The sequence below is a fragment of the Micromesistius poutassou genome (assembly GCF_964030765.1).
Source record: "Micromesistius poutassou genome assembly, chromosome: 4".
Lineage (NCBI taxonomy): Eukaryota > Metazoa > Chordata > Actinopteri > Gadiformes > Gadidae > Micromesistius > Micromesistius poutassou.
This window is the reverse complement of record NC_140274.1, coordinates 2,144,265-2,171,275: the sequence shown is the minus strand read 5'-3', so window position 1 is coordinate 2,171,275 and position 27,011 is coordinate 2,144,265. Positions and strand designations below refer to the sequence as shown.

The 27,011-nt window shown below is 43.1% G+C and overlaps 1 protein-coding gene across 1 annotated transcript; it reads right to left on the bottom strand.

Annotated features, from left to right (window-relative positions):
* Positions 1-17: 17 nt before the first annotated feature.
* Positions 18-25,962, bottom strand: LOC311341491 (alpha-2-macroglobulin-like). The gene is made up of 36 exons (XM_084466328.1): positions 25,831-25,962; positions 24,812-24,992; positions 24,032-24,182; positions 23,783-23,835; positions 23,020-23,040; positions 22,742-22,913; positions 22,572-22,656; positions 21,751-21,877; positions 21,207-21,321; positions 20,422-20,531; positions 20,143-20,313; positions 19,710-19,937; positions 19,107-19,170; positions 17,349-17,494; positions 17,088-17,237; positions 14,499-14,642; positions 14,328-14,415; positions 13,349-13,502; positions 12,536-12,761; positions 12,135-12,261; positions 11,893-12,014; positions 11,730-11,781; positions 11,339-11,422; positions 10,492-10,668; positions 10,207-10,282; positions 9,982-10,138; positions 9,707-9,781; positions 8,710-8,872; positions 7,880-8,064; positions 3,375-3,587; positions 1,591-1,715; positions 1,365-1,455; positions 1,200-1,268; positions 872-977; positions 698-739; positions 18-581 (listed from the first exon to the last, which is right to left on the bottom strand). The coding sequence occupies exons 1-36, from the start codon at positions 25,917-25,919 to the stop codon at positions 559-561; spliced, it is 4,362 nt and encodes a 1,453-aa protein (XP_084322454.1). The 5' UTR covers positions 25,920-25,962; the 3' UTR covers positions 18-558.
* Positions 25,963-27,011: the final 1,049 nt, after the last annotated feature.

Genomic DNA, 27,011 nt, shown 5'->3' with positions numbered 1-27,011 from the left:
TATGAATATACAAAGCATTTATGGGATTAATCTTCCATTTATTCACAAGTTTCAGCCAGACCAGCATTTCACAAAGTTAGGTTTTTAATAAAAACAAGAAAATGAATGCATTTTCTGTTTATTTATACTGTTTACAATCATATATTGATAGCCAAGATGTAAATGAAATGTGTAGGCAGTCTTACATAAAAGTTCTAAGACACAAGCCTATTCAGCTAAACATTAATAAATAATAAAATAAGTAAATAACATTGTTTCGTAGTGTTGGGTTTAATGTCATTTGGAATGATTTACACTTGAAGCACAGCACAGTGAGGTACGTTCTCTCCAGCAGAAGTCTTAATCATTTACATCAAATGGTCAAATGAAGCCGTTGCAGAGCTTGATGAAGGACAAATGTAAAATGCAACACAGTTTTTACCTTTTAAGAGACATAAAAACACCAATAATACCACAAAGCAAACACCAAGTAGTAATATATTGACAAATATACTTTGAATAAAATGTTTTTTGAGTTGCTGCATTGTTGAAAGCTTGGGTTAAGTGTTGAATATCCGCTTATTCATCTGCAATCCTCAACACTGCAAAAGAAAAAAGATAATTAATGAAATACAAAATACTTCAAAAAGCATAAAGAGAAAGTCAGAAACAGACACAGACAGAGACGGACAAACAGACAGACACTTTTAATTCTTACCTGTATTACAAGGGTAATTGTATTCTGTCTCAGCCTGGTCACCTGAGTAGAAAAAAGTGAATGTTACACAAAATGATGTTTTCATTTTGTACCATAAGATGTCTGTCTGCATTTCACCCCTACTTCTTCCTTCCTCCACCCCCTCCCTTTCTCTTATATCTGGTACATATTTACTTGTCTGGTAGTAATCGTAGATCTTGACCACAGCAGGCTTCAGGTTCTCCACTTGTATGTCCTGCAGGATGTCTAAGCTGTGGTTGATGGGCAGATTTCTGGGAAACTGGACAGAAAGCACACAGTGTGGTCAGGAACGCATGTATAGAGACCATGCTGGTCTACAAGTGTCAAAAACACTTGTGATCAAGGTCGCAATGTAATACATTTAAATTACATAAATTAAATCATCGTGTCATTATCAATTGTATGTGTATGGTTTAGCCCACCCATATGTATCTTATTTTTGATAAATGTATGTGTTTCTACTGCATGTTGGCTTGCTGACCGGCTTCAAGTAAATGATGACGTGATCGTCGTTATGTTCAACGCGATCCACCAGCAGTGCAGACTTGAGCTGTGAGGGGGAGAGGACATTCAATAGATTTATACAAAAAAACACCCTGGCATGAAAATCCCCACACTGACCAATAATATATTAACATTTACCAACCTTTCTCAAAGACTCTGGCTCAGGAACAAATCCAGACAGCAATTTAATATCCACCATCACCATGTTGGGGAAATCCTCCTTACCCACATATCTATTGTGGAAATAAAAAATATTATTGTTTATTGTTGGTGAGAAGTAGTGTATAAAATAATGATTTAAAACACAATAAGTTTCTAGTCTAAATGAATAACAATGATCAGCCTAAATCTACCCATGGCTAACTTACGTGGACTCTAGCCTTAGGGTGACCTTAGGCCTCAGCTGGTTGGTGCTGCATTCAGAGTCGGGTGTCACCTTGATCCGGAAGCTCGTTTCATCCCTTGGCGTTGGAATGTTGTAGTGGAGAGACAACTGGAAGAGCAGAACACAACAGAATATCTTCACGCCATGTGTTCCTGATGAATACCTTACATTGCCTGCTAGACGGGTCAAACCAGGAGCTCAGGGGGGGCACGGGAGGTGGGGGCTTCCTCTTTTAGGTCTTTAGGTCATATTTCTCAAAGTGGGCGCCGCGGCACCCTGGGGTGCTGTGACGCATGCTCAGGGGTGCCGCGGAATGGTCCAAGGCGTGATCATTTAATGACATAACATTTTTAATATTAATTCAAAATAAATTTGCCATAATATCAATTACAAAATGTATTTAAATAATGTTAAATTGCTTTGAAGTGAAAGGAGCATTATTTAAAATGTTATTTGCAGCACAAACAACAATAAAATTGACTCTAGATTCAGGGCATAACGTCAACAACAGCTCGTTATTCCATATAGTCAGCAGGTGGCGGAGTGCAGGTAGGTGCAATGGATGCGTTTTTAAAGAGAGTGCATCAACCTAGGTAAGGTAGAGCCCTATGAAATCAGTTTTATCATTTTCCAAACTGTTTTTTTCCCAAAGTCTGTTTTGTTTTTTCAGAATTCTGTTTTACGATTTTTGGTCATTTTATCAATTTATCATCATTTAGATACTTTTGTGAATCAATAAAATGTCAACAAAGATAGTACATTTTTAATGATGTACACAACATTGCACTATTTGGAACTATTGAACAATAGTGAGCTAGATGAAGAGGCAGACAGCTGTTGACAGCTTCACAATATTTCACCACGTTAGTCGTTTTCGAATAAAAATATACATACGGACAGCTCGGAAATTACAATGTTTAGAACGATCTTCAGTACAATAGTTATCTGTTAGTAAAACACACGGGGCAGGTGAGTTTGTCGGAGGCTCTTCGCATTTTCGCTCCCCCCTGTTCGCAATACTTCACTAGAAACATGTTTCCTCATATTTTCTAAGGGGGTGTCAGACTCGGCACCACAAAGGCCTGAATAGATTCTCGTCTTGAATCTGCGGGTCGCTTGCAATAGTTCTGGTGGGTTGAGGAGGCATGCTCTGGTAACACGGAGCTGTTCCTTGTTCACATGGGCTTTAGACTTTAAGTGGTCATCACTCGTATTTTTACGGGTCCAATCAATAGTGATGTATGTTGACACAATTAGTTCGAATTGCAGTCAGAGACAGGCACATGTGTCCCATTAAATTGATAAGTTGTCTGTGCCGACAACGAGTATAATTATATGTTGTGAACGTTATGCTGAAGGTTTGTTTTTTTGTTACTGCCAGCCAATTTCCCAAAGTTTCCATTGTTGTACGCCTAAATACCTATATTTTATATATAGGCCTAGTTGAAGGCCTATTACTGACATTTCTGTTCATATTCTGTTCACTGGTTCTTCAACAGAAATGAGTTGAATTAAAGAGATTTAAAAAAGGGAAAGGAAAAAGTGATAAACCTGCTCACAATAATGCCTATAATAAAAGCAGTTATGGCCAATCCAACATATCCAAAGGTAAATAAAATGGCATGAAGTACAAATATGGCACAAATGAGGTTGAGAGTAAAAAGTAAACAATATGGGTGAGTTATTTGTTTAGGGGTGCCCTGAGCCAGAATAGAGAACCACTCATTTAGACAAAGTCCAAGCACAAGCTGTCTGCTGAATGCTAACCTGCATGGAGGCACAAGCAGTGCCTTGCACCTCCACACTGTATTTCCCCGTCACGTCCTTCAGCGTCCTCTCCTGGTAAAGCAGTTTGTTGTCCTGGTTCACCTCAAAGGTCATCTGGCCGCTGGGGGACTGGACGTCCACAGTGCTGGAGCCTTCTGGGCTGAACACCAGTGTAGAGTAAAGAGCGAGGGCCTGAAGAGCTACCACCGTGTCCTGAACAACAAGAAAGCTTTGGTTTGTGAAAGCTGACGGTAAAGCTATGGGTCAATCGGTCAACGGTATGATCGGCACAAATCTTTTAATTGTATGTCAATGCATGACCTCTATGATGCACCTGAGTGGACTAGGTCTGGAGTAGGTCTGTGGTCCCCCTGTAGAGTAGGTCTGTGGTCCCCCTATAGAGTAGGTCTGTGGTCCCCCTATAGAGTAGGTCTGTGGTCCCCCTGTAGAGTAGGTCTGTGGTCCCCCTGTAGGTCTGTGGTCCCCCTGTAGAGTAGGTCTGTGGTCCCCCTATAGAGTAGGTCTGTGGTCCCCCTATAGAGTAGGTCTGTGGTCCCCCTATAGAGTAGGTCTGTGGTCCCCCTGTAGAGTAGGTCTGTGGTCCCCCTGTAGAGTAGGTCTGTGGTCCCCCTGTAGAGTAGGTCTGTGGTCTCCCTGTAGAGTAGGTCTGTGGTCCCCCTGTAGGTCTGTGGTCCCCCTGTAGAGTAGGTCTGTGGTCTCCCTATAGAGTAGGTCTGTGGTCCCCCTATAGAGTAGGTCTGTGGTCCCCCTGTAGGTCTGTGGTCCCCCTGTAGAGTAGGTCTGTGGTCTCCCTATAGAGTAGGTCTGTGGTCCCCCTATAGAGTAGGTCTGTGGTCCCCCTATAGAGTAGGTCTGTGGTCTCCCTATAGAGTAGGTCTGTGGTCCCCCTATAGAGTAGGTCTGTGGTCCCCCTGTAGAGTAGGTCTGTGGTCCCCCTGTAGGTCTGTGGTCCCCCTATAGAGTAGGTCTGTGGTCCCCCTATAGAGTAGGTCTGTGGTCTCCCTATAGAGTAGGTCTGTGGTCCCCCTATAGAGTAGGTCTGTGGTCCCCCTGTAGGTCTGTGGTCCCCCTGTAGGTCTGTGGTCCCCCTGTAGAGTAGGTCTGTGGTCCCCCTATAGAGTAGGTCTGTGGTCCCCCTGTAGGTCTGTGGTCTCCCTATAGAGTAGGTCTGTGGTCCCCCTGTAGGTCTGTGGTCCCCCTGTAGGTCTGTGGTCCCCCTATAGAGTAGGTCTGTGGTCCCCCTGTAGGTCTGTGGTCTCCCTATAGAGTAGGTCTGTGGTCCCCCTGTAGGTCTGTGGTCCCCCTGTAGGTCTGTGGTCCCCCTATAGAGTAGGTCTGTGGTCCCCCTATAGAGTAGGCCTGTGGTCCCCCTATAGAGTAGGTCTGTGGTCCCCTATAGAGTAGGTCTGTGGTCCCCCTGTAGGTCTGTGGTCCCCCTATAGAGTAGGTCTGTGGTCCCCCTGTAGGTCTGTGGTCCCCCTGTAGAGTAGGTCTGTGGTCCCCCTATAGAGTAGGTCTGTGGTCCCCCTATAGAGTAGGTCTGTGGTCCCCCTATAGAGTAGGTCTGTGGTCCTCCTGTAGGTCTGTGGTCCCCCTGTAGAGTAGGTCTGTGGTCCCCCTGTAGAGTAGGTCTGTGGTCCCCCTATAGAGTAGGTCTGTGGTCCCCCTATAGAGTAGGTCTGTGGTCCCCCTATAGAGTAGGTCTGTGGTCTCCCTGTAGAGTAGGTCTGTGGTCCCCCTGTAGGTCTGTGGTCCCCCTATAGAGTAGGTCTGTGGTCCCCCTATAGAGTAGGTCTGTGGTCCCCCTATAGAGTAGGTCTGTGGTCCCCCTGTAGGTCTGTGGTCCCCCTATAGAGTAGGTCTGTGGTCCCCCTGTAGGTCTGTGGTCCCCATGTAGAGTAGGTCTGTGGTCCCCCTATAGAGTAGGTCTGTGGTCCCCCTATAGAGTAGGTCTGTGGTCCCCCTATAGAGTAGGCCTGTGGTCCCCCTGTAGGTCTGTGGTCCCCCTGTAGGTCTGTGGTCCCCCTGTAGGTCTGTGGTCCCCCTGTAGAGTAGGTCTGTGGTCCCCCTATAGAGTAGGTCTGTGGTCCTCCTGTAGGTCTGTGGTCCCCCTGTAGAGTAGGTCTGTGGTCCCCCTATAGAGTAGGTCTGTGGTCCTCCTGTAGGTCTGTGGTCCCCCTGTAGAGTAGACCTGTGGTCCCCCTATAGAGTAGGTCTGTGGTCCCCTATAGAGTAGGTCTGTGGTCCCCCTATAGAGTAGGTCTGTGGTCCCCCTGTAGGTCTGTGGTCCCCTATAGAGTAGGTCTGTGGTCCCCCTATAGAGTAGGTCTGTGGTCTCCCTGTAGAGTAGGTCTGTGGTCCCCCTGTAGGTCTGTGGTCCCCCTATAGAGTAGGTCTGTGGTCCCCCTATAGAGTAGGTCTGTGGTCCCCCTATAGAGTAGGCCTGTGGTCCCCCTGTAGGTCTGTGGTCCCCCTGTAGGTCTGTGGTCCCCCTGTAGAGTAGGTCTGTGGTCCCCCTATAGAGTAGGTCTGTGGTCCCCCTATAGAGTAGGTCTGTGGTCCTCCTGTAGGTCTGTGGTCCCCCTGTAGAGTAGGTCTGTGGTCCCCCTATAGAGTAGGTCTGTGGTCCTCCTGTAGGCCTGTGGTCCCCCTGTAGGTCTGTGGTCCCCCTGTAGGTCTGTGGTCCCCCTGTAGAGTAGGTCTGTGGTCCCCCTATAGAGTAGGTCTGTGGTCCTCCTGTAGGTCTGTGGTCCCCCTGTAGAGTAGGTCTGTGGTCCCCCTGTAGAGTAGGTCTGTGGTCCCCCTATAGAGTAGGTCTGTGGTCCCCCTATAGAGTAGGTCTGTGGTCCCCCTATAGAGTAGGTCTGTGGTCCCCCTGTAGAGTAGGCCTGTGGTCCCCCTATAGAGTAGGTCTGTGGTCTCCCTGTAGGTCTGTGGTCCCCCTATAGAGTAGGTCTGTGGTCCCCCTGTAGAGTAGGTCTGTGGTCCCCCTATAGAGTAGGTCTGTGGTCCCCCTGTAGGTCTGTGGTCCCCCTATAGAGTAGGTCTGTGGTCCCCCTATAGAGTAGGTCTGTGGTCCCCCTGTAGAGTAGGTCTGTGGTCCCCCTATAGAGTAGGTCTGTGGTCCCCCTGTAGAGTAGGTCTGTGGTCCCCCTATAGAGTAGGTCTGTGGTCCCCCTGTAGAGTAGGTCTGTGGTCCCCCTGTAGAGTAGGTCTGTGGTCCCCCTGTAGGTCTGTGGTCCCCCTATAGAGTAGGTCTGTGGTCCCCCTATAGAGTAGGTCTGTGGTCCCCCTATAGAGTAGGTCTGTGGTCCCCCTGTAGAGTAGGTCTGTGGTCCCCCTATAGAGTAGGTCTGTGGTCCCCCTATAGAGTAGGTCTGTGGTCCCCCTGTAGAGTAGGTCTGTGGTCCCCCTATAGAGTAGGTCTGTGGTCCTCCTGTAGGTCTGTGGTCCCCCTGTAGAGTAGGTCTGTGGTCCCCCTGTAGAGTAGGTCTGTGGTCCCCCTATAGAGTAGGTCTGTGGTCTCCCTGTAGGTCTGTGGTCCCCCTATAGAGTAGGTCTGTGGTCCCCCTATAGAGTAGGTCTGTGGTCCCCCTATAGAGTAGGTCTGTGGTCCCCCTGTAGGTCTGTGGTCCCCCTATAGAGTAGGTCTGTGGTCCCCCTATAGAGTAGGTCTGTGGTCCCCTATAGAGTAGGTCTGTGGTCCCCCTATAGAGTAGGTCTGTGGTCCCCCTGTAGGTCTGTGGTCCCCCTATAGAGTAGGTCTGTGGTCCCCCTATAGAGTAGGTCTGTGGTCCCCCTGTAGAGTAGGTCTGTGGTCCCCCTATAGAGTAGGTCTGTGGTCCCCCTATAGAGTAGGTCTGTGGTCCCCCTGTAGGTCTGTGGTCCCCTATAGAGTAGGTCTGTGGTCCCCCTATAGAGTAGGTCTGTGGTCCCCCTGTAGGTCTGTGGTCCCCCTGTAGGTCTGTGGTCCCCCTGTAGGTCTGTGGTCCCCCTATAGAGTAGGTCTGTGGTCCCCTATAGAGTAGGTCTGTGGTCCCCCTGTAGGTCTGTGGTCCCCCTGTAGGCCTGTGGTCCCCCTATAGAGTAGGTCTGTGGTCCCCTATAGAGTAGGTCTGTGGTCCCCCTGTAGAGTAGGCCTGTGGTCCCCCTATAGAGTAGGTCTGTGGTCCCCCTATAGAGTAGGCCAGTGGTCCCCCTATAGAGTAGGTCTGTGGTCCCCCTGTAGAGTAGGCCTGTGGTCCCCCTATAGAGTAGGTCTGTGGTCCCCCTGTAGGTCTGTGTCCCCCTATAGAGTAGGTCTGTGGTCCCCCTGTAGGTCTGTGGTCCCCCTATAGAGTAGGTCTGTGGTCCCCCTGTAGGTCTGTGGTCCCCATGTAGAGTAGGCCTGTGGTCCCCCTATAGAGTAGGTCTGTGGTCCCCCTATAGAGTAGGTCTGTGGTCCCCCTGTAGAGCTGTATTTCCCTATAGAGCAGATCCTGTACCTGTGTGGAGGAGAAGCCTCCGTAGGAGTTCTGCTGGCTAGTGAGCCACCTGACGATGCGGGAGGCGTAACCCAGGTCAGCAGTGGTGGGAGTGGCGCTGAGAGTGGCCAGCAGCACGTAGGAGCTGATCTCCACGGAGAGGGACATGGACTTCTCAGACCTCTGAGACCAGTAGAGGTTTCCACCTGAGGAAAACACACCCAGGATACATCCACTGAGGGCCAAGAGAGGTGGACCTGCCTCTGCTTTGTTTAGTTTACAGCAGGGGTGCCAAACTCAAACTTTACAGCGGGCCAAAATTGAAGTCTTGGACCAAGTCGCGGGCCAAAGTCACGGGGGGGGTGTTATGGAGTGACGGTGTTGTTGACGGTGGGATGCGGGATTGCGATCTGCCGAAGTTGACGCGCCAGTGTTACCGTGCCAGGAAGAGCGCTAATGCTGGAATGCCGAGTTACGGGCTGACGGAGTTGTTGACGGGGGGGGGGGGGGGGGGGGGCGGGGGTTGCGGGATTGCGATCTGCCGAAGTTGACGCGCCAGTGTTACCGCGCCAGGACGCGCGTTAATGCTGGAATGCGATATACCGGCGGGCCAATTGCATTACATTAATTGGGGACATTAATTACATTATAACAGGGTCCGCGGGCGGAATTGTTGAGGGGGGGGTGGGGGGGTAGTACGGGATTACGGGCTGCCGGAGTTGACGCGCCAGGGTTACTACACCGAGACGCACGTCAACGACCATCTGTTCAGTACACTTGTAAGATCACCTCATAAGGGAGATGTTAAAGTTGTTTAAGGGGAGCAATGGAGCCATTGAACGTCCTCTGACCTTCCTGTGTGGCCACCTTGTCCAGGTGCTCCAGCAGCAAAGTCCGTGTCTCCATGTCTCCGGCCAGGGTGAAGACGTATGCAAGCAGAGCTGTGGCGTACGTGTTGCTCTTATCTCCCAGGCTTTGCCTCAGGCAAGTCATGCTTTTTTTTATCTGTGGATCCTGTAAGCAGTAAAGTCAAAACAATGTGGTTCACTCAAACACAAACTGATATCATATACTGTATCTGCTGTACTATCCCCGTTACCTGTATTAAATGGCTCATAAAATAATATTCAAATGTGTGAATAATGTTAATAAAATGAAAATGTCCATTTATTTCTCAAATAAGCTTTGTGTAACAAAGCTTTGTGTACTGTACTAAATCTTAAAATGACCATATGTCATCAGAGATTAAGCAAACATACTAAACTCCCCGATAACAATGCTATGGTGTGTTATCCTTTGAAATTTCCGTTCTGGGTTGGAATGTTTGTTTTTGTTTTGGCCTGTAGGTTGTGATCCTCTATTCTCTGAGTACTACGGGTTGCCAGCTATTAAACAAATACACACCCAGCATGCTCCAGCTATGGAAGCAAACAGACAAACTGGGTCAACAGAGTCTACATTCTACACAACCTAAAAAGCCTTGTTCACTTTGGAAAAGTGGGTAAAGCCGGGAAATCTTGCATTTGAAAGATGAAGACAGCTTTGAGCCACAGATGCCACATGAGTCGGTTTATAATTTACAAATGTACACATTTGCTGATCAACTTACAGTGTAGAACCCGTCATCACTTGTCATTCTCAAAATAGAATAATTGTACTTGTCTTAAAATACAATGTTGCGCTCGGCTCATCTTGCGCTTCTGTTCTTTCATTGTCCTTAACTGCAACCCAAGTGAGCCTCTAGGGAGGAAGTGGCAGGCGGAAACAGCTCTCCAATATTGTGAATTTGAACTGCAGTACCAATTGTAAACACTCCAACAACCAGTGCTTGAAAGATTGAATACTTACAGAAGCAGACACATTGGTCTCCAACAAAGCGGCCGTCACGTACGCAGAGAGAGTGACTTCGTCTGAGACGCCTCCCTGTGAAGCAAAGCAATGAAAAGCTTGACTCTGTGATCCGTTTCAAATATGTGGTTGAAGCGTGTGTTTACAGTTGTACACCAAATGCGCCTCCACTTTCTGATTATTAGTTTCAACAAAACTGAAATCTGCCCCAAACATAAAGAAGCCCTTTTATCCTCCTCATAGTAAAGCAGTCAGAGAAGGTTCCATGTCTGTACCTTCATTCTGTTGTTGAACAGACTGCCCAACTTTTGGAAGCAGCCGTTGTCTTGTTGTTTGCTCTCCAGCCAAGACTTAGTGTCCGCTAAGACGGTTGGGTCAATGTAGATGAAAGACTTTGCTTTGACGAAGGATCTCAGCACAAATGCTGTGAGCCTGATGAATAATGACAAAAGAAAGTCAGTCGCTCAAAATTCAAATCATTCATGTCTATCAAATCTTACCAGGTATTCCCAGATCCAGTCCCAAACGTGCTGTAAGCTCCATCTGAATGCTTGTAGTTCAGCTGCCTCTGGTAGCCTGTGTGTGATTATAACTGTTTATTATATAATTGTGGATAAAAAACATTGTTTTTGTAACAAACTATACACAACTGTAGATACACTGTATCTATGGATCTACATAGCATTAAAGCCTATTTCGTTTTCAGGGAAGGAACAAACAGGGAAAATTATAAACCAAATGAGACGTTCACACATCCAAAGAGCGTGACTTCTTAGGAGACTTACCGCTGGTCAAGAAGTTAGTGGCCCTGGCCTTAATCTCTGCGGTGATTTGCTGTGTGTTGGTGAGGTACTCCAGGATGTAAATATTGGGGGCGAGTAGAGCCATGTTCTGCTCTCCACATCCATAAGGCATGCTCAGCAGACCGTCTAGGTTCTTGAGGGCTCGGCCCAAGATGTCACCTGTGGGAAGTACAAGATGAGAACATGGATTGTGTTAAATGTTTTAACTATATCTTTCATCAGCATATGCTTTCATCCAGAGGGGTTGATGTTGTTTTGTTGTTGTTTTTGTGGATACATGTTATTAACAAACAGGTATCAGGGAGGCCTATTGGTAGACTGTAGACACTGGGGTTTGGAGCCAGAACCCTTTGACTGGGAGCCAAACACTCTGACCAGGGGCGTAGCACCAAATTCTGAGCCCTGTATACAAGGAGTCCTGTCCCCCCCCCGCTAAAAAAAATAAGTAGTTTTACTAGCAGGCAGCTAGGATGATATAGCTTTTTTGTAATGCAGTCATGTCTGTGGCTAACTAGCCTATGCCATAGGTTATTATTTATCATGTAGCCCAATAACGGCTTAGTATTAATTAATAAGAGGTAATAATTAATATTAGCTTGCTTCAAATCAGTAGCCCCTCTGCCTTGCCCCCCCCAAGCCTGTACCACTTACACCCCCAGTCCGTCGGCCCTCACTCTGACCACTAGGATTCCTCTCACCTGACTACTGCTGACCTGTTTAAAGTGTGTTTAATTGTTCTGAATCATTTCCCAGACACTCAGTGTCCTTCCTATGGGGCATGGTTGATAAGGCAGCCCCCAACATGCTCAGTAAAAAGATCAAAGTTTACCCAGGACTGATACTGAAGCTCTGGCAGATCCTTGGATCACGTCCTCAGGTAGGCTGAGCTCCAGCTGCTCCTGAAGACTCTCTCCTAGGTGTGGGGAACATATGAATATTCATGTAATAAAGAGGCATATACAGGCATACAGGCATATGGTAACACCAGAAGGAAGAAATGTAACAGATAGCTTCATAAAGTAATGTCATTTAGTAAAGTAACAGTATAATCAACACGCACATGTACAGGCTATGCATTAGCTGAAAATGTAAAATGTAAACATTAACATATGTAAAATAACCACCTTAAATGTATAACTATATAAAAATGTAATAAACAGATTAAATTAATATAAAATAATAATATATGATTATTCCAGTACATGGACAGTTTTGCTGACCTTTTGGACACAGCAGGACGTTGTAGGTCTTGGTCTGCTCGACTCCCTCTGCCTAAAAAGAAGAGGATTAGAAACAAGATGACATGAATACACTCAAATCTTCCCACGTTTTCCAAATCCACCATTTCAGAAACAACCATTTCACCAACAATGTAATCTTCACCTTCACAATGAGAGAACGCGTGACCACGTCGATGCGGCCTCTCTCGGGTACGTTCACAATCTCGTTGTCACACGAGGTGTGGGAACTCACTGCCTCTGCAATCATGGTCACGTTCACAGGCCCTACAGATACAAGGATACATCATGGCGTTAGCACAACCAAAACACATGGTTCAACGGCCTACTATGTCTATTATTTATCGTGATGTCTTGAGTCTACTGTATTGTGTTTTTAACCCTCACCAAGGGCTGTTGGGGTCAGTTTCCAGATGTGGGTCCTGCGGCCCTTGGCACACAGACAGGAGGCTTGCTGGGCCCCGGCGAGTGGTGTAAGGGTGTAGTCTGAAGAGATTACGGGGCTCACGCTCACCTGCCAATGAGAACACACATAGTCTGATATAGAGAGCGTGGCTGGAGACAATCAAGACTTACATCAAATCTGGATTTTGATTTGAAGAAAATTTTATCTTCAAACGTTTCCATGAATATGATAACCTTTTAATGAGCACATATTAATTAAATAAGAATAATATAACTTATAGAATTACTTCCTGAATGTTCACATTACAGTACGATTATTACATATTTCAGGGGGTATTCTATGAAAGTGACTCATATTAAAGTAAGGAATGTTGTTGGTGTACCATTATACAGCTGCTTTGGTAGTTGAAGACGGTCGCCTTCAGCTCCAGGTTCTCCCCTCGGATGATGGAGTAGGGGAGGCTGAGCTCCAGGAAGAAGGGCTGGAAGACGACCAGCTCTTTGGGCGGGGCCAGGCCAAAACCCTGCTCTGACAGGCAGAAGGCCTCAGTCTCCCAGGTGGTGATGGTGTCCGGGACGGTGACGGGCACCTCCTTCATACCTGACTTTCTGGAGAGAGAGAGAGAGAGAGAGAGAGAGAGAGAGAGAGAGAGAGAGAGAGAGAGAGAGAGAGAGAGAGAGAGAGAGAGAGAGAGAGAGAGAGAGAGAGAGAACGCATTACCTGCCTAGCCTATTGAAAGCCCCATAAAATGATAATGAACTTGTCCTACAGTGATATTATTATTATTCACCCGCTCCTGATTATGTATGCTAATACGTGAGAACAACGACAAAAATAGCAACAAAAAATTTAATGAAAGATATCATTGAAATCTAACACGTTTGTCTGATTGCTTGGCTAGTTGGGACCACATGTGGAGAGGCCTTTCAACCAACATAACATGCAAAAAGCTGACACCCAGCAGTGGTCATCATGATAGATACATGGCCTACATATATGGTACTTTATCGATTTATCCAATTTATATTTTTCATTATTATATCAACAATAATAATAATAATAATAATATAGACCTATGATATATTCATTTGAACTGCATGATATAGCGGTTAGATCCATTCTGAAAGTAGCCTTTTGGTAAAAGTACACATTAATTAGTCGCATCTCTGAAGGGATTCTTTGATATGAAGCTCACCCCACTTTGACCAGGTCCCACAGCCAGGTCTCAGGAAAGAAAGTGCGGACAGTTTCTATGATTGGAGGCGGGGGGATGAAAGGGTTGCTGCTGCCAACACGTTGGAAGCTACGTTCGCTCATGACATCTTCTAGGTAATCCACATGAAAAGAACCTAATTCCAGTCAACAAAGGAATATCGTGTGTTATTTATAAGTATCCTATGTTCTACAGAATCGTAATGCAAGTTTTTTGTTAAAAAATAATTCTGCCCTGTTGTTCTGAATTAATGAGATACCTCAAAATCGTACAAGAAACTCTCCCCTGCATGGAGTACAGCTGCTGCTGCCAATCAGCCAAAGCCTCAAATGGTGATTTCAAGTACAGGGTCGATATAAGGTATCCAAGGTATTAGTTAAGATGTCAAATTATATAATCAAACTGTAATCAAACTGTACAGAATGAATTTCAGATGCATCATCTTATATCCGTGAACCATATCGGTTCAACTGATCCTGGAGAAACGCCACAATGTCAAGCAGATCATAACCTGTTTTCCGTCTGAACCACCCCAAAGTCCTGAGGTCCCTGCACACAGTGGACACATTAATAACAATACTATCAATATTACTCAAGGACGCAATTATCTCCCAACGTCTCAAACATAAACCACAATAAAACTGGATCAAACTAAACCGGCGGGACATATATGTAATCTAGCTTTTAAGAGAATGTCAGCTTCTGTTTTTTGAGGTATATCATTATTTCAAGAAAACTAGCAAATTATTTTTTTATGGAAACCTTTCTCAGAATTCTGAGATAATAAACTTGTTAATTCAGAAAAACAGAACATTCATTTTGTTACCAAATTCAAACTTTTCTCAGAATTCTTGGAAAATTCAGAAAAAGAAGAGGATAATTCATTTTCTAAAGTCAATGCATTACGCTTCTGTACATCAACATGCTTTACAGGAAAGATAGGTCTGGAAAAGAGTCTCACCCTGGCCAAAGTAGTAGTTTCTTCCATGGTATGTGAGACAGGAAGGCGATTTGAGAATCATATTTGTGAACATCTTCAGCCCTACTCCCTAGATTAATAAATACATATGTTTAAGTTTCAATAGTTAACCTTTTAAGTTGCACTCATTTAAAAAGATTCCAGTGGTCCTACCTGGAATACTGAGTACGCATTGCTGTCTTCGGGGCCTGGATATGGCCGTATAGATCTTTTGGGTCTCACTCGCAAACAAGTGTCAGGATCATTGACTTGGTATGGATACATGCTTGCTGTCTGGACTGGCAACAACTTAAATATCTGCAAAACATGTAAAATACAAAGTGAAAAAAACAAATACTTGCTGACATAGACTATATAGCCACAGTCGATCGGCAGATGCATCAAATTTCTGTACAGAATTCAGTTATATATATATATATATTAAAAATACGAGAGCAATCTAATAGAAATGTCTGGTTGATGGTATTTTGTATAACCATAAACACTAGAGAGACACATTTGTTATGAGATCAATCCAAGTCACTATAATTTTTTTAGCTACACGGATGCCACTGGGATTCGTTCCCACCACCTTTCAGCTCGGAGCCAGCTTAGCTTTTGTAGTAGCAAAAGCATCTCATCTGTTATGGAAACGCTACTGGATGTTTACGCAATGCATGAAATGACCATCAGAGAGGACATTTCCCGAAAAGTGGAGAAACGTGTGACAGACATGAAATTGACTTGGCAAAAAAGTAATTGGACTTTTGACGGACTGGGACATGCGATGTGTGGTAACAGGAATGGACTGGTGCATTATAAATCAGGAGATACTTTCTAGTAAAGTACTGAAAATGGAATAAAGATGTACGATGTGGTGAAGCCCTCAAAATTTAATTTTCCTTGTGGGAGGATCAAATGCAACAGGTCAACTTTGGACCCTTTCCATCCAGTCAAAGGACCCATTTCCTAACACTCCTTTTATGGTGCACATCTTTTGCCAAGAATTTAACCCTGATTGTGAGAGGCAAAAATCATACTTTTCACTAATCTTTTTTCATTGATGTAGTCAACGCACCAGGGAATATGGATGTCGAGCTCACAGACCGCCAATGTAACAGCACACTGAGATAGTACTGTTATAAGTCAGGGCAGGCCTGTTCTCCCGTTTTGTCTCAGAAACTATGCCACAACGCTGTTTTCAGGCCTCCCATATGCTCTGCATATTTGGCAAGACATACAATTATATTCTCTGTAATGAAGATCAAAAAATCATCCCACAGGACACAACTTCACTCAATCTTGAGAGTTTCAGCAGCATAGATCCTGAGCCCAAAAATGATTGGACTTGCAGCAGGGAGAAGTGCCAGGTGTCAAGCAAATAGGAAATTAAAAAGTAAAAATTTGTTAGAAATGAGTTGAGTCATTTAAAGACCAGACTTTTTCATGTTTTTGTATTATGGTAATTACTTAAATGTATTTTTGTTGTTCATTCTAGGCCTTTCAACAATTAAACAATGCCCAGATGGAGTCAAGTTCACAAGTTCTAGGTCCTGCTTGCAAAGTAGTATATCTTTTTAATTATGGCCTCTTAAGTGATTGAGTTTGTTTACTCTGCTGTAAACAGTCAAGCTGAATTCACAGTTTTGAGTAAAGCTTGTATGCGAAGATCCACGTCGGGATTCAGAGACAAGAACGAGACAAAGATCTTTGCAGAGTTGCATGTATTTAAACATCCACGTCAAGTTAATGAGCAGTATACTAGTTTGCAGCACGACATGCACATCAACCAACAAGGGGTGTAAATATTAATAGATTTGTATTGATTAATCGATTATACAGCCAACGATTCGATGCATCGATTCGTCCGCAAGAGTATCGATTATTTAAAAAAAACATAATAATAATATATATTTTTCTGTTTTTCTTTTTTTTCAGTGAATAGGCTAATTGCCAGACTAGACCTGCACAGTAAGCACTAAAGTGTGTATAGAATACAGTTTCTGTATTCTCAATAAAAGGTAAATGATACATTTTTTCGATAGATATTATATTAATAGATATAATGTCAAAAATATTGAGTATCGAATCGTATAGAAAATAATCGAATCATTGGCTTATGAAATCGATATCGTATCGAATCGTCATGAAGGCTCCGATTTACACCCCTACAACCAACGCAAATCCCTGCTTGACCTATCCGCTAACTTGACGTGAACCTCTGCAGAGAAGGGTTAGTTACACGGTGACACGTTACTAATCTGTGGGAGGACTGCATGTCCTCACGTCTGCGGTGGTCTGCAACTTTCAAAAGGAGTGTGTTCAGCCTCTGAGGGTGCTTTCACACCTGAGCTGTTTGGTCCGTTCTAATCAATCCCCTGGAGTGTTTCTCTTGATAGTACGGCTTATTTTGGGTGGTGTGAACGCTCATTGGAACTCTGAACTCGGTTCACTTTAGGTGTGAACGTGATAACTGGACCTAAACATATTCAGCCACGTAGGCTTTACACAAACTTCTCCTGGATTAAAATGAGTCACAGTCATACATGGTGCTTCAGGAGGTCCATCTCTTTGGAATATGGTCGGTACAAAATAAAGCTATTGCTTCCCCTAAAAGCATTCAGCCTGAACACTAACCGAACCAAATGAGTGCTGGAATCAGAAGTGCGATTACAAGGGTGGGTGGAATTAGAGATGTTAATGAAAATGATGCTTGGAGTGAAGGAGGAAGGCGTGGTGATGGACTCAGGCTGCCCCACTTGCCTTGTCAGCAGTCAGCTTCTTCCCGGGCTCCTTGATAAGGACACTCTGGTCCACTGCACTGATGCCACACAGGGAGTCTGGCTGGGCTCTCAGCTGCAGTCTGTTCTCTTCGCCTGGGACGGCTGTACTGGGAGAAAACTCCAGTGACACCTGGAGGAAAATATACTTATCAGTCCACGACACTTGGGAGGCACCGTTTTCTTAAAGGATACATAACATCCCGTTTGTCATTATACTAGTCAATATAGCAGTCACACTGACCTTGTTAGCGAAGCATTTCTCTGTGTCAAAATCAGCTTTGTGGGCGATGACGTTCTCACTGGGAAGGCCAGCATACACAACCACCTGGACCAATGGCGCCATGTCGGGAGACACTTCCAACTTGATGGAGACTTCCCCCTTGGTCACTGAAATGACTCTTGTATTAGCCACCAGAGCTTAAATGATAGGGTGTCAATTTAGATTTATTTTAAACTGATCCGTAGGCTAATATTAACTCCAGAACACTTGTTTTTTTCCTGTCTTTTCTGACATCCCCTACCCCCAAGCCCTCTAAAGTGAATGGAAAAACATGACCAGAGAAGAAACCTTGAAGAGTAACATAGAATGAGGGATCCTTCCTTCCAGGGAGGGTTAGGAGTGCAATAGGTGGCGTAATGGTAGCATGACAAGCAACTTGTTTAGGTTAGGGTGACCATACGTCCGTATTTCCCGGGACATGTCCGTATTTCACGTCCTGTCCCGGGTGTCCCGGGTTATTTTTAGAAAGTGAGGAAATGTCCTGGTTTTTAAAATGACCTTCTTTGGACCATTACATTTACATGCACTAGGGCACTGCCCACGGCGCTGCGTGCGACGTAGCCTAATCCCCGCCCCTATGCTGTCAGCCCTATTAATCAGAACGTAGACAACGTGACTGTCAGTCATACGCAAGCAACATGCCGAAGCGCAAGTGCTCGTTTACCGACGAATTGCTAAAGAGTTTCCCGGCTTTCAGATCGGGTCGAGACAAATGGGAAGCCTTGTGCACAGTGTGCAAAGCAGGCACATATGTCTCGGTGTCCAATGGAGGTGCAAGAGATCTGAAAATCCACCTGGACACAGAGAAGCACAAAACAGCTGTCCGAGGCGAGGGTAGTGCTAGCTCGATCACACAGTACTTTCTCAGACCTTGACTTTTACTGAAAAGCATTTTTAATAAACCAACTAAATATCTTGTTCTATCTATATAATATAATATACCGGTATAATTGAATAATAATAAAATACTATTAAAGCAGCAGCATCCTCCACATGACCGCCCACCCCCCAGCCCCCCCCCCCCCCCCCGCCCCGCCCCACCTTCAACCCCCCCCCCCCCCCCCCCCCCCCCCCCCCCCCGACAAGGTGTCCTGGTTTTCCCAAATGAAAATATGGTCACCCTAGTTTAGGTTAATGATCAGCTGGTAGCCGTTAGTGGGATATCTGGGTTTACTATGATATATGAATACATACTCATATAACAACCTAACAGCATTTATCTTGATATGAATCAATGCTCAACCGACAAGCGTTTGGAAATGAGGAGGGGTGGGCTTTGCATGCTTGAACAGTGCAGTGAGCAGCTGTAAGAAAAATGTGTGCGCTGCTTCAATTTCATTCATGGCCGAGCCATCATGGAGTTTCATTTGAGTGTGAAGCTTAATCCTAAGGGAAAGTAACAATCATTGTTGTTTATAGCCGAGCCATCTGCAAATTCCGGTTGAGGCCGGGCTTAGTCCTAGTCTACATCATAAATAAGCCTAGCCATAGGCGGATTTCGTTTAAGGTGTGCCTTAGAAAAGTAAAATTTATACTAATTATGCTAATATCAGCAGAATAAAAATGCCACTACAGTGGCCGCCTGACCCGACGCACATTTTTTCATTTAGCCTTGTTTGTTTCGCACTTGCTTTCCATAAGTTAACAGATTTAAACAGTGTGAAGTGAAGAGTGTTTTTTGTATGGCCTGCTGTATAGAAGAGCAATGTCCGTACACACCTTGTTCATCCAGAACTTCCACCTTTATAAGCCCTTGTCTGGCAATGGATCCTCGGGCCAAAATCTGCAGTGAAGAAAGGCAGAGGGCAAGTAAGTTATAAGAATGTTTTGGAGTGAGTAAGTGTTTCCAGTACTGCAGATGAACTTGAGTATCATTTAAATGTCAGTCAATGTGTCAGCTTTAAAAACAGCCCCTTGGCTTATTCTGGTTGCTTTTCTATACCGTGTGTGTTTAATAATTTGCACTGTTCCTTCTCTCAAATAAAATAAACTAAGGCAAAAAAAAAAACACGACTATAGACTACGGAAGAGGATTAGGGCCACACATAAGAAAAATATTTAGTTCAGACTTTATTCTCAGAATTCTGACTTTAAAGTCAGAATTCTGAACTCAATTTATTTTCTTATGTGTGGCCCTAAGCCTCTTCCATAATAGACTGATCAACAGTAGACCAATTGATCATTTTCCAGTTAACTTAGCATGTACAGTGTGCAACACACTGCATTGAATTCATTAAAAAAATAATCGTGCTAACGTGTTAGAAGGATTTCCACAGGTAAACAGAATAAGAACCAAGGCTTTTTCTGTGACGTTCTTCTCACCAGATACATTATATCCACAGGGCCCGGGGCCTCCCCAACAAAAGTGAAGCGGACATTGATGAGTTCCTCCACGTCACACATGAGCTTGGTCTCCCTCTTCTTCACCTCCAGGGAGCTGATGGTTGGAGTGTCCTCCGTTTTTGTCCGGGCAAGTGAGAGGGTCAGTTCGCTATTTTGATAGTGAGTTGTTCTGTACCCATGGTACATCAATTCAGGCAGCGCAGACACCTTGGTGGAATATAAAATAGTGTTTGTGGGGGGTGAGTGGATTAGTTGATGATTTAACAGACTGAAATATATAGTTTGGTGAATCACATTGATCCATTTAATATTGTACATCGTTTTTAACACACTGATGTACTAGTTTAGAAGGTTTGTGCATTATTTCTTATTCAGGAGTATATATAATATTTCCACAACATGTCTTACTTACTGTAAGTTGGAAGTCGTCCTTAAATCTAGATGTGTTGAATAAAAATCTGGCGACACCATCACTGTTGGTGGTGAGGTTTTGACTGAGCCGTCTCACTGACCGCCTCTCACCCTCAAACAGGTGGAGCAACATGTCTGGGATGGGCGTGTCATTAAAGTACACTGCCTTCACCTGATGGATTAACAACAACACGTCACACAGCGTCTACCATCCCTACGTTAGAGGCATCTTGTTTACCGCAGCCAAAACCATTGTTCATTATCTACTCATCGCACTAACCTTGCCTTCCACAACTGATCCTCTCTTATACACATCGGGCGTATCAATAAATGAAAGTTTTCCAATCACGTAAGAAAGTTTGATTCTTTCAATCCCCAAGTACTTGAGTCCTTTAAAGTCAGGAGAAAGACAACTGTGTTAGATTGCAGTGGGGTTAAGATAAATGTCACGGCAATCTGCAACATTGTTCAATGTGTGTTTGAGATAGAAGACAGAAACTGTGGCTTATAGTGTTGTAAAGGAACAAAGTATAACTACTTTTTTTACAAAGGGGTGTTTCACATTATTACACCTCTTTGCTCATTTCCCCACGGGGCTTTTGTGTGCCCCCTAGATAGTTTTTAAGCTGCTTGCTTCAATATTCAGTTATTTGATTTATTTTTTTTGTGTTGGAATATGTACAGATTTTACATAACCCTACATAAAACTGCTTAAAATGTTCATATGAACCGGCTTCAGAAGTACTGGTTACTGTGTCCGCTGCACTAGCCATGGCAGCATGCCAGGTGCCTTGAATCCTCAGATGCCGTAAAAACAAAGTGTGTAAAGCTAACGTTCACGTTCAGCTAGTGGATGACTACTGAAGAAGAACACCCATGGCCATAGTTACCCAAATATTTACCTTTATAGGTACGTTTTTACTTTTACTTTAGGTACTAATTTTAACCCAGATAAATACTTTTCATACTGAAGTTCATTTTATTTGAGCTATGACTTTTGCTCAAATTAAATTCTTATGGATGACTTTAACCAGTCAATTTCAACAAAAATGTCTCTGGACTTACCTGTCCCTTCCTCTTCCACTTCTGCAGTGACAGAAAGTTCAGTCCTTACCAACTTTTCTGCACGTGTGAAAAGTGCCATGTTGAAACTAAATGTTGCACAGCCAGTCTTGTCAAGCTAGGAAAAGTACAGAAAATGCAGATACATACTTAAAAAGTTGTATATTTATATACATATATACAAATAACTAAACATGTACGGCTCAAAAAAAAATTTTATGCTAACGATATATATATATATATGTATGTATAGGTGTGTTTCTTCAGACCTAAGGGCTTCAACACAACAAGCATACAGTGTAAGTGTAAAGCATATCCACATTCACTCCGCTCCCATCAATCAATTAGCTCTTTCCACACCACAGGCGGAGATAAAGCATATTGCTGAGCTGAGCTTCAACTGCTGCTTTTGACCCAGAGTTTTTCAAGTGATGAATTTCTATGGCTTAAATGAGTGAGTCTGCTTGGGATTCAATATGCTTTTGATATGAAGGCAATGACTCAAGAAGGTTCTAGATGGCTTATAGAGGGTCTGCTGCTACCCTACCTGTTTAGTCTCTTTGTGGCAAGGGACAACAAACTCAGGTTCTTCCTCTGGGTGGCGATGGTAATGATTCAGAGGTCGGCAGATATGCAGCGAAGCGGTGCCTGGCACAGGCTGTTTGTATGTGTAGCTGGATGGAAGAAAATAATTATTACCAACATAACTGATGTTGATGGGTCATATCAGATCACATCATATATCACAACAAATGAATGAAGATCATATGGTAGCACTTTAGATAAATTCAACTTTGAACCTTAATAAAGCAGAAGTTAATAGTTAACTGCTCATAAGCTATTTATAATCAGTTATAAATTATTCATTACATAATTACATAATGGTTCATAGGATCATTTATGAAGTGTAAGTTTATAATGTACAATGTATAATAGTGCTTTATAATCACATAAATGTAAATCCATAATAAATAATAAATAAATGCATCCATTCCTGATTATGTCAGGTAGTTAGATAGCGTTACTCAAGTCTTGTGTGGGCTTATCCAAAGTGAGGACTAGCTATGACTTGCTAGGCATTTACAGATGAGTCTGATTGATTGATTGATAGAAAGTGACTGATTATGAATTGTTTACACTTCATAAATGATTATTAAAAAATCATCCTCATCATTTATAAACTATTTTCTCATTATCTTTTCAATCATTTATAACTTATTATTAATTATTTACTGAGTATTAATTCAATTAAAACAATGCTTTAAAAATGCCGAATTCTGTATGAATTAATTATTTAGTACCATTTTAATTAATTAATGGTTCAAAGTTGTAGTTCTACAAACTATGGTCATAAAGATTCTGTCTTACGTTGAGCACACTTCTGCTGTGATGTCCTCTTGAGCAACACTCATTTCTTTAGGCACCTTCACCTTCACGTCAAACTTTGGCAGAACTAGGAGGCAGAACGTGGCAGTTGGTCATTCTCATGCCTGGCAGTACCATGCACACGTCAACGTTAGGAGAGGAACAGAACTCACCATATTTCTCCACCTTAAAGCTTTGTGAAAGTTTGACGTTGTTGTCCCCATTCCACACCTCAATCCGGTATGTTCCAACAGGCGCCTCAGAGTTCAATTTGTAATAAAGCTGCAGAAATGTACCGTTTGATGACTCATTCAGCCACTGTCCAATGCGGTTTGTGCCTGCATCCTATTTAGAAATGAAATATAGCAGGTTATATACATTAAAAGAATACAAAGTAAGGTCCTGAAAATGACACATATTATAATTCATTTTGTACAATGAAGAGCCTTACCTTGATTGTGATTGTTTTGTACTGTGAATAAAAGGATGTACATTGATTAGAAATGTTGTTTTCTGCATATTATAAATAGCAATTAGCTTAATAACTACACTAAAGTTATCAACTGAAATGTAATTCATAGCCGACATTGACCAAATATTGAAAAGCATATTACAGAAAATGTTATCTTTTAGTAAATGGTTATTACTTAATGGTTAATATTGAGACAACTGCTTCTTAAAATATAATTTCACAAAGTGAACTATCCAACTAACCGTTTTAGAGACCAAACTATCTGACTTGACATCTTACAGACCAAACCTCATTGGAAACAAGGTCTAGATTTTAGGGAGGGTACTTAAACTACTAAAAATAGATCACTCTTTAATTAAGTTAAACCTTTGGATAGCAGCCAACTCATTCTTTCAAGAGGCTAATGCTACCTCACCTGAAATGTTTTGTTGTTGCAGACCTTCAACTCAGCAAAAAATGTTGACTTAGTAGAGCATCCAACTCACTACTATTGACCAAAAACTTGTTGCAACAGCCTCAATCTTTCCCCAGCCTGAACAAACATGAAACCTAGACTGAAGTGCACATTGAGCATTTTCTTGTAAGTTTTTATTTCGTCACCTTCTCCCTATTATGGGTTAGGGTTACAAACAAAACTTACCTGGTACAGTTGATCAAATAAATGAACGTATTTTCCACTGCAATAGTCTGATTTGGTTAGTAAGCGATGGCATTTAACATAACGTCTGCAGTTGGCACTCACCAGGTCGTTGACCGGTCTGAGTTTGCTGTCGAGTGTTATCACTCTGAAATGCACTGCAAGGAGAGGAAAGTTCAGATTTAGTTTTAGGAAGTGTTCTGGGGAAAGATTTTTTATTTGACACACAGCAGACAACTTTACCCTCATTCATTGTTATTCTTTCTCATGCTTCTTCCATCATTGTACTTTAGTTTATCTTACAATTATTTGAACAGTTCAATGTCTTTCATTCTGAACCATTTTTATATTTACCAGTTTGTCCTGGAAGATAGATGGGTTTATCAGTTTGGATGAACGTCTGTGGCGTGAAGGATTGTATCATCACTTTCCTCACTTCTTTCATTTCAAATTCTTGTCCTCGAATAATCACCTCCAAATCCCGTACATTAGTCTGGACTGGGACCTGTAAGAAAACATTGAAAGATTTAGTGTCTGCTGTAGTTTACAAACTGTAATCATTTATGTGAATATTTGCCTTAATTTAAAGTATCTTAACAAAAATGATTATATAACATTGCAAAGTGCATTTGCAAAAGATCAAATTGGCCAAAAGTCTGTCAGTCATTTGTGCACGCTGGGGATGTAGTAGGGTTAGGGTTAGACATGACCCCCCCCGGACTCCCGCCGGAGATCGAGCTTGATTAATGCCATCAAAATTATAAATTTTTTGTTTATATCGTTTAACTATATCGCAAACTCTGTCTTTTGTGTGTCTTTTAATACTACTATCTTCTAAAAAGCTGGCACACAATGCCCTTAAACGCTTTGTAAACAAAGCTTGAGGCAGTTTCTTGGCTTTCACAACACCAGTTCCGGGTAGCTTTTGACATGTTTGCTTTATCAAAATCGGTGGTAGGAGCTATATTACAAATATAGACACTATGTGGGCGGTGGTGATAACCACTGATGAGGCTAAGCAAATTCATGTGAAACCAATATTTGAGAATGTTGAAACATTGAGTAATGCAGCTGATTAAAAGACAATAAGGATGTGTAAACAAACAAATGATATCGTTGAAAGGAGGAGCCAACCTTGAAAAGAACACATTGGCGAAACTGGTCATCGGAGGTCTGCTGAAACAGCGTTATGTTCTCCTCCTCGGACATCAGAGTGACAGTCATGTGCAGCGTCTCATTTGGCCTGAGCAGACTCACGCAGAACCTGCTTTCAGCACCGGCCTCCAGCACTGCTGGGATGGTCACCATGTAGTACCTGTGAACACACACACACACACACACACACACACACACACACACACACACACACACACACAGTTGGGGGTTTACCAGACAAGCAGTAATAACAGAAGGCAGTGCAAAAGTAGGTCATTAGGGCCCCCCCCATGGTAACTATATGGCCAATATGTGGGCTTATATTCGTTTTTTTCAACCAGGTAAGGCGATTTGATTGGGTTTCACCGCCACTGCTAAAGTCACTCGGCCACATACATGGCACATGGCCCATTGAGGGGTCCCTGTCAGGCACATTCAGCAACATGATTCCACATTTATAATGGGTATAGTCAGTGTTCTGTTCACCATCAGTCTCAATACACCCTCAGTCAATAAAAGTGTTCGCTGCGACATTTGCCTGACTTGTATCTGTTTTTTTAATCTTTCATTTCTTGGAACCATCTATCCTATTTGTGTTTTCAAAACATGTGTTTGTCTATATGGCTGAAATCTGACTTGATAACGTAATACAACTTAATTCAAATTAAAGCAGACTATACTTTAGTAGGTCCATAGAGTGTATAAGGGTAGGCCCCATAGGTGGCATTAGAGGGGGTGGGCATAGAAACGATTGCCCCCTACTTCCATCTATGACACGTGAAATACTAGCAACTTTAGTTTGGTCATGATTTCTGAAGTGAGTGTTAATTGCAGGCTAAATAATCCTCTTCCGATTGTTAAAACAATCAATAAAATCTTTAAAAGTTCCTGTTCTTATTTGAAGTTCTCTGTAGGTCTAATGCTGGCTGTGTGAAGGATTGAGAGCAAATAAAATAAAATAAATGAGTATGGACAAGGGAGAAAACTGGTAGACTTACGGTCCTGCCGCTGCCAATTGACCCGAACATGTCCAGCTGAGGCAAGCCAACGCTAGCCATCTCCACATGTGTAAAGCAGCAGGCTCCATGGCTGACTGGGCCGTCCTTCAGCTGCACCTCATATAGGCTGTGCTGAGAGGGGCCGTCCTCCCAGGCCTCCTGGAATTATGTTCTCATTTCTTCCTCCAAGTTCATCTCTCTATTTATATTATAGATGTAGTCTCATTATTGCCACCAAGATTTAAAATAATAGTATAATAAAATGGTTGTGGTTCAAGTGTAGCGTGGTTATTTATTATCTGATTAGTTAAAGTATTCATTTTCTCTGATTTGTTTTGCTTTGTTCCGCCAACAATGTCCTGCTTGTTGTATTGGTCAGACAATGCTCTGGGATGTGGCGATGTAAGTTTACTGGGAAGGAGACTTATCTTATTTCTTACTATATGCAGTTTGCCTGTTAAACCAGATAAACTGCAAACCAGATAGTATCCTGTAGATTTGATGGAATGAGTAACTTGTTTAACTTGTTTATCTAGGATTCATTTGCATTGAAAAAAAACTGATTTATTCAGGAATTCACATTGAGGTTAAGCACTTATTTTGCAAGAGAAATCTGATAGCAGTACAATCATAAACAACATATGACATACACAGACAAATGACATGAACATAGAAAATGTGTTGGCAAGGAAAAAGATCATAAAACAACAAAACATGTGACATTCCAGCCAAACTGCAACATTTTCTAGAAGTGTTTTCAATATGTGCTTTTATCAAGGATTTAAACATGCTAAGAATCACCACCCCCCTTATATCTTATATCTAGGCTAGCGCAAGTCGAGGGGAACTGCTAGCCTGCCAATAAAAACAGTTTTACCCACTCCAAAGTGTTATGTCCACATCTTGTGTGTGAATATTGACGAGACTAAATCAACTTGCGCTTTATTTCCAGTAAGTTGCAACATGTCAGAACTACCGTGAACTCCGAACCACCTACCAGCTGCGTCCAGGGTGACTTTCACATCCAGCCTAGCGCTGAGCATGCTGGGAACTGAAGTTCCTGATGTTACTAGCGTATAACATCACATCTTTCCCCCTATAAAGCAAACAACATCTTTACGTAATATAATGCACTTTAACCATGTTAATGCTTTAACTGTTATGCCTTTACTTTGTAAACT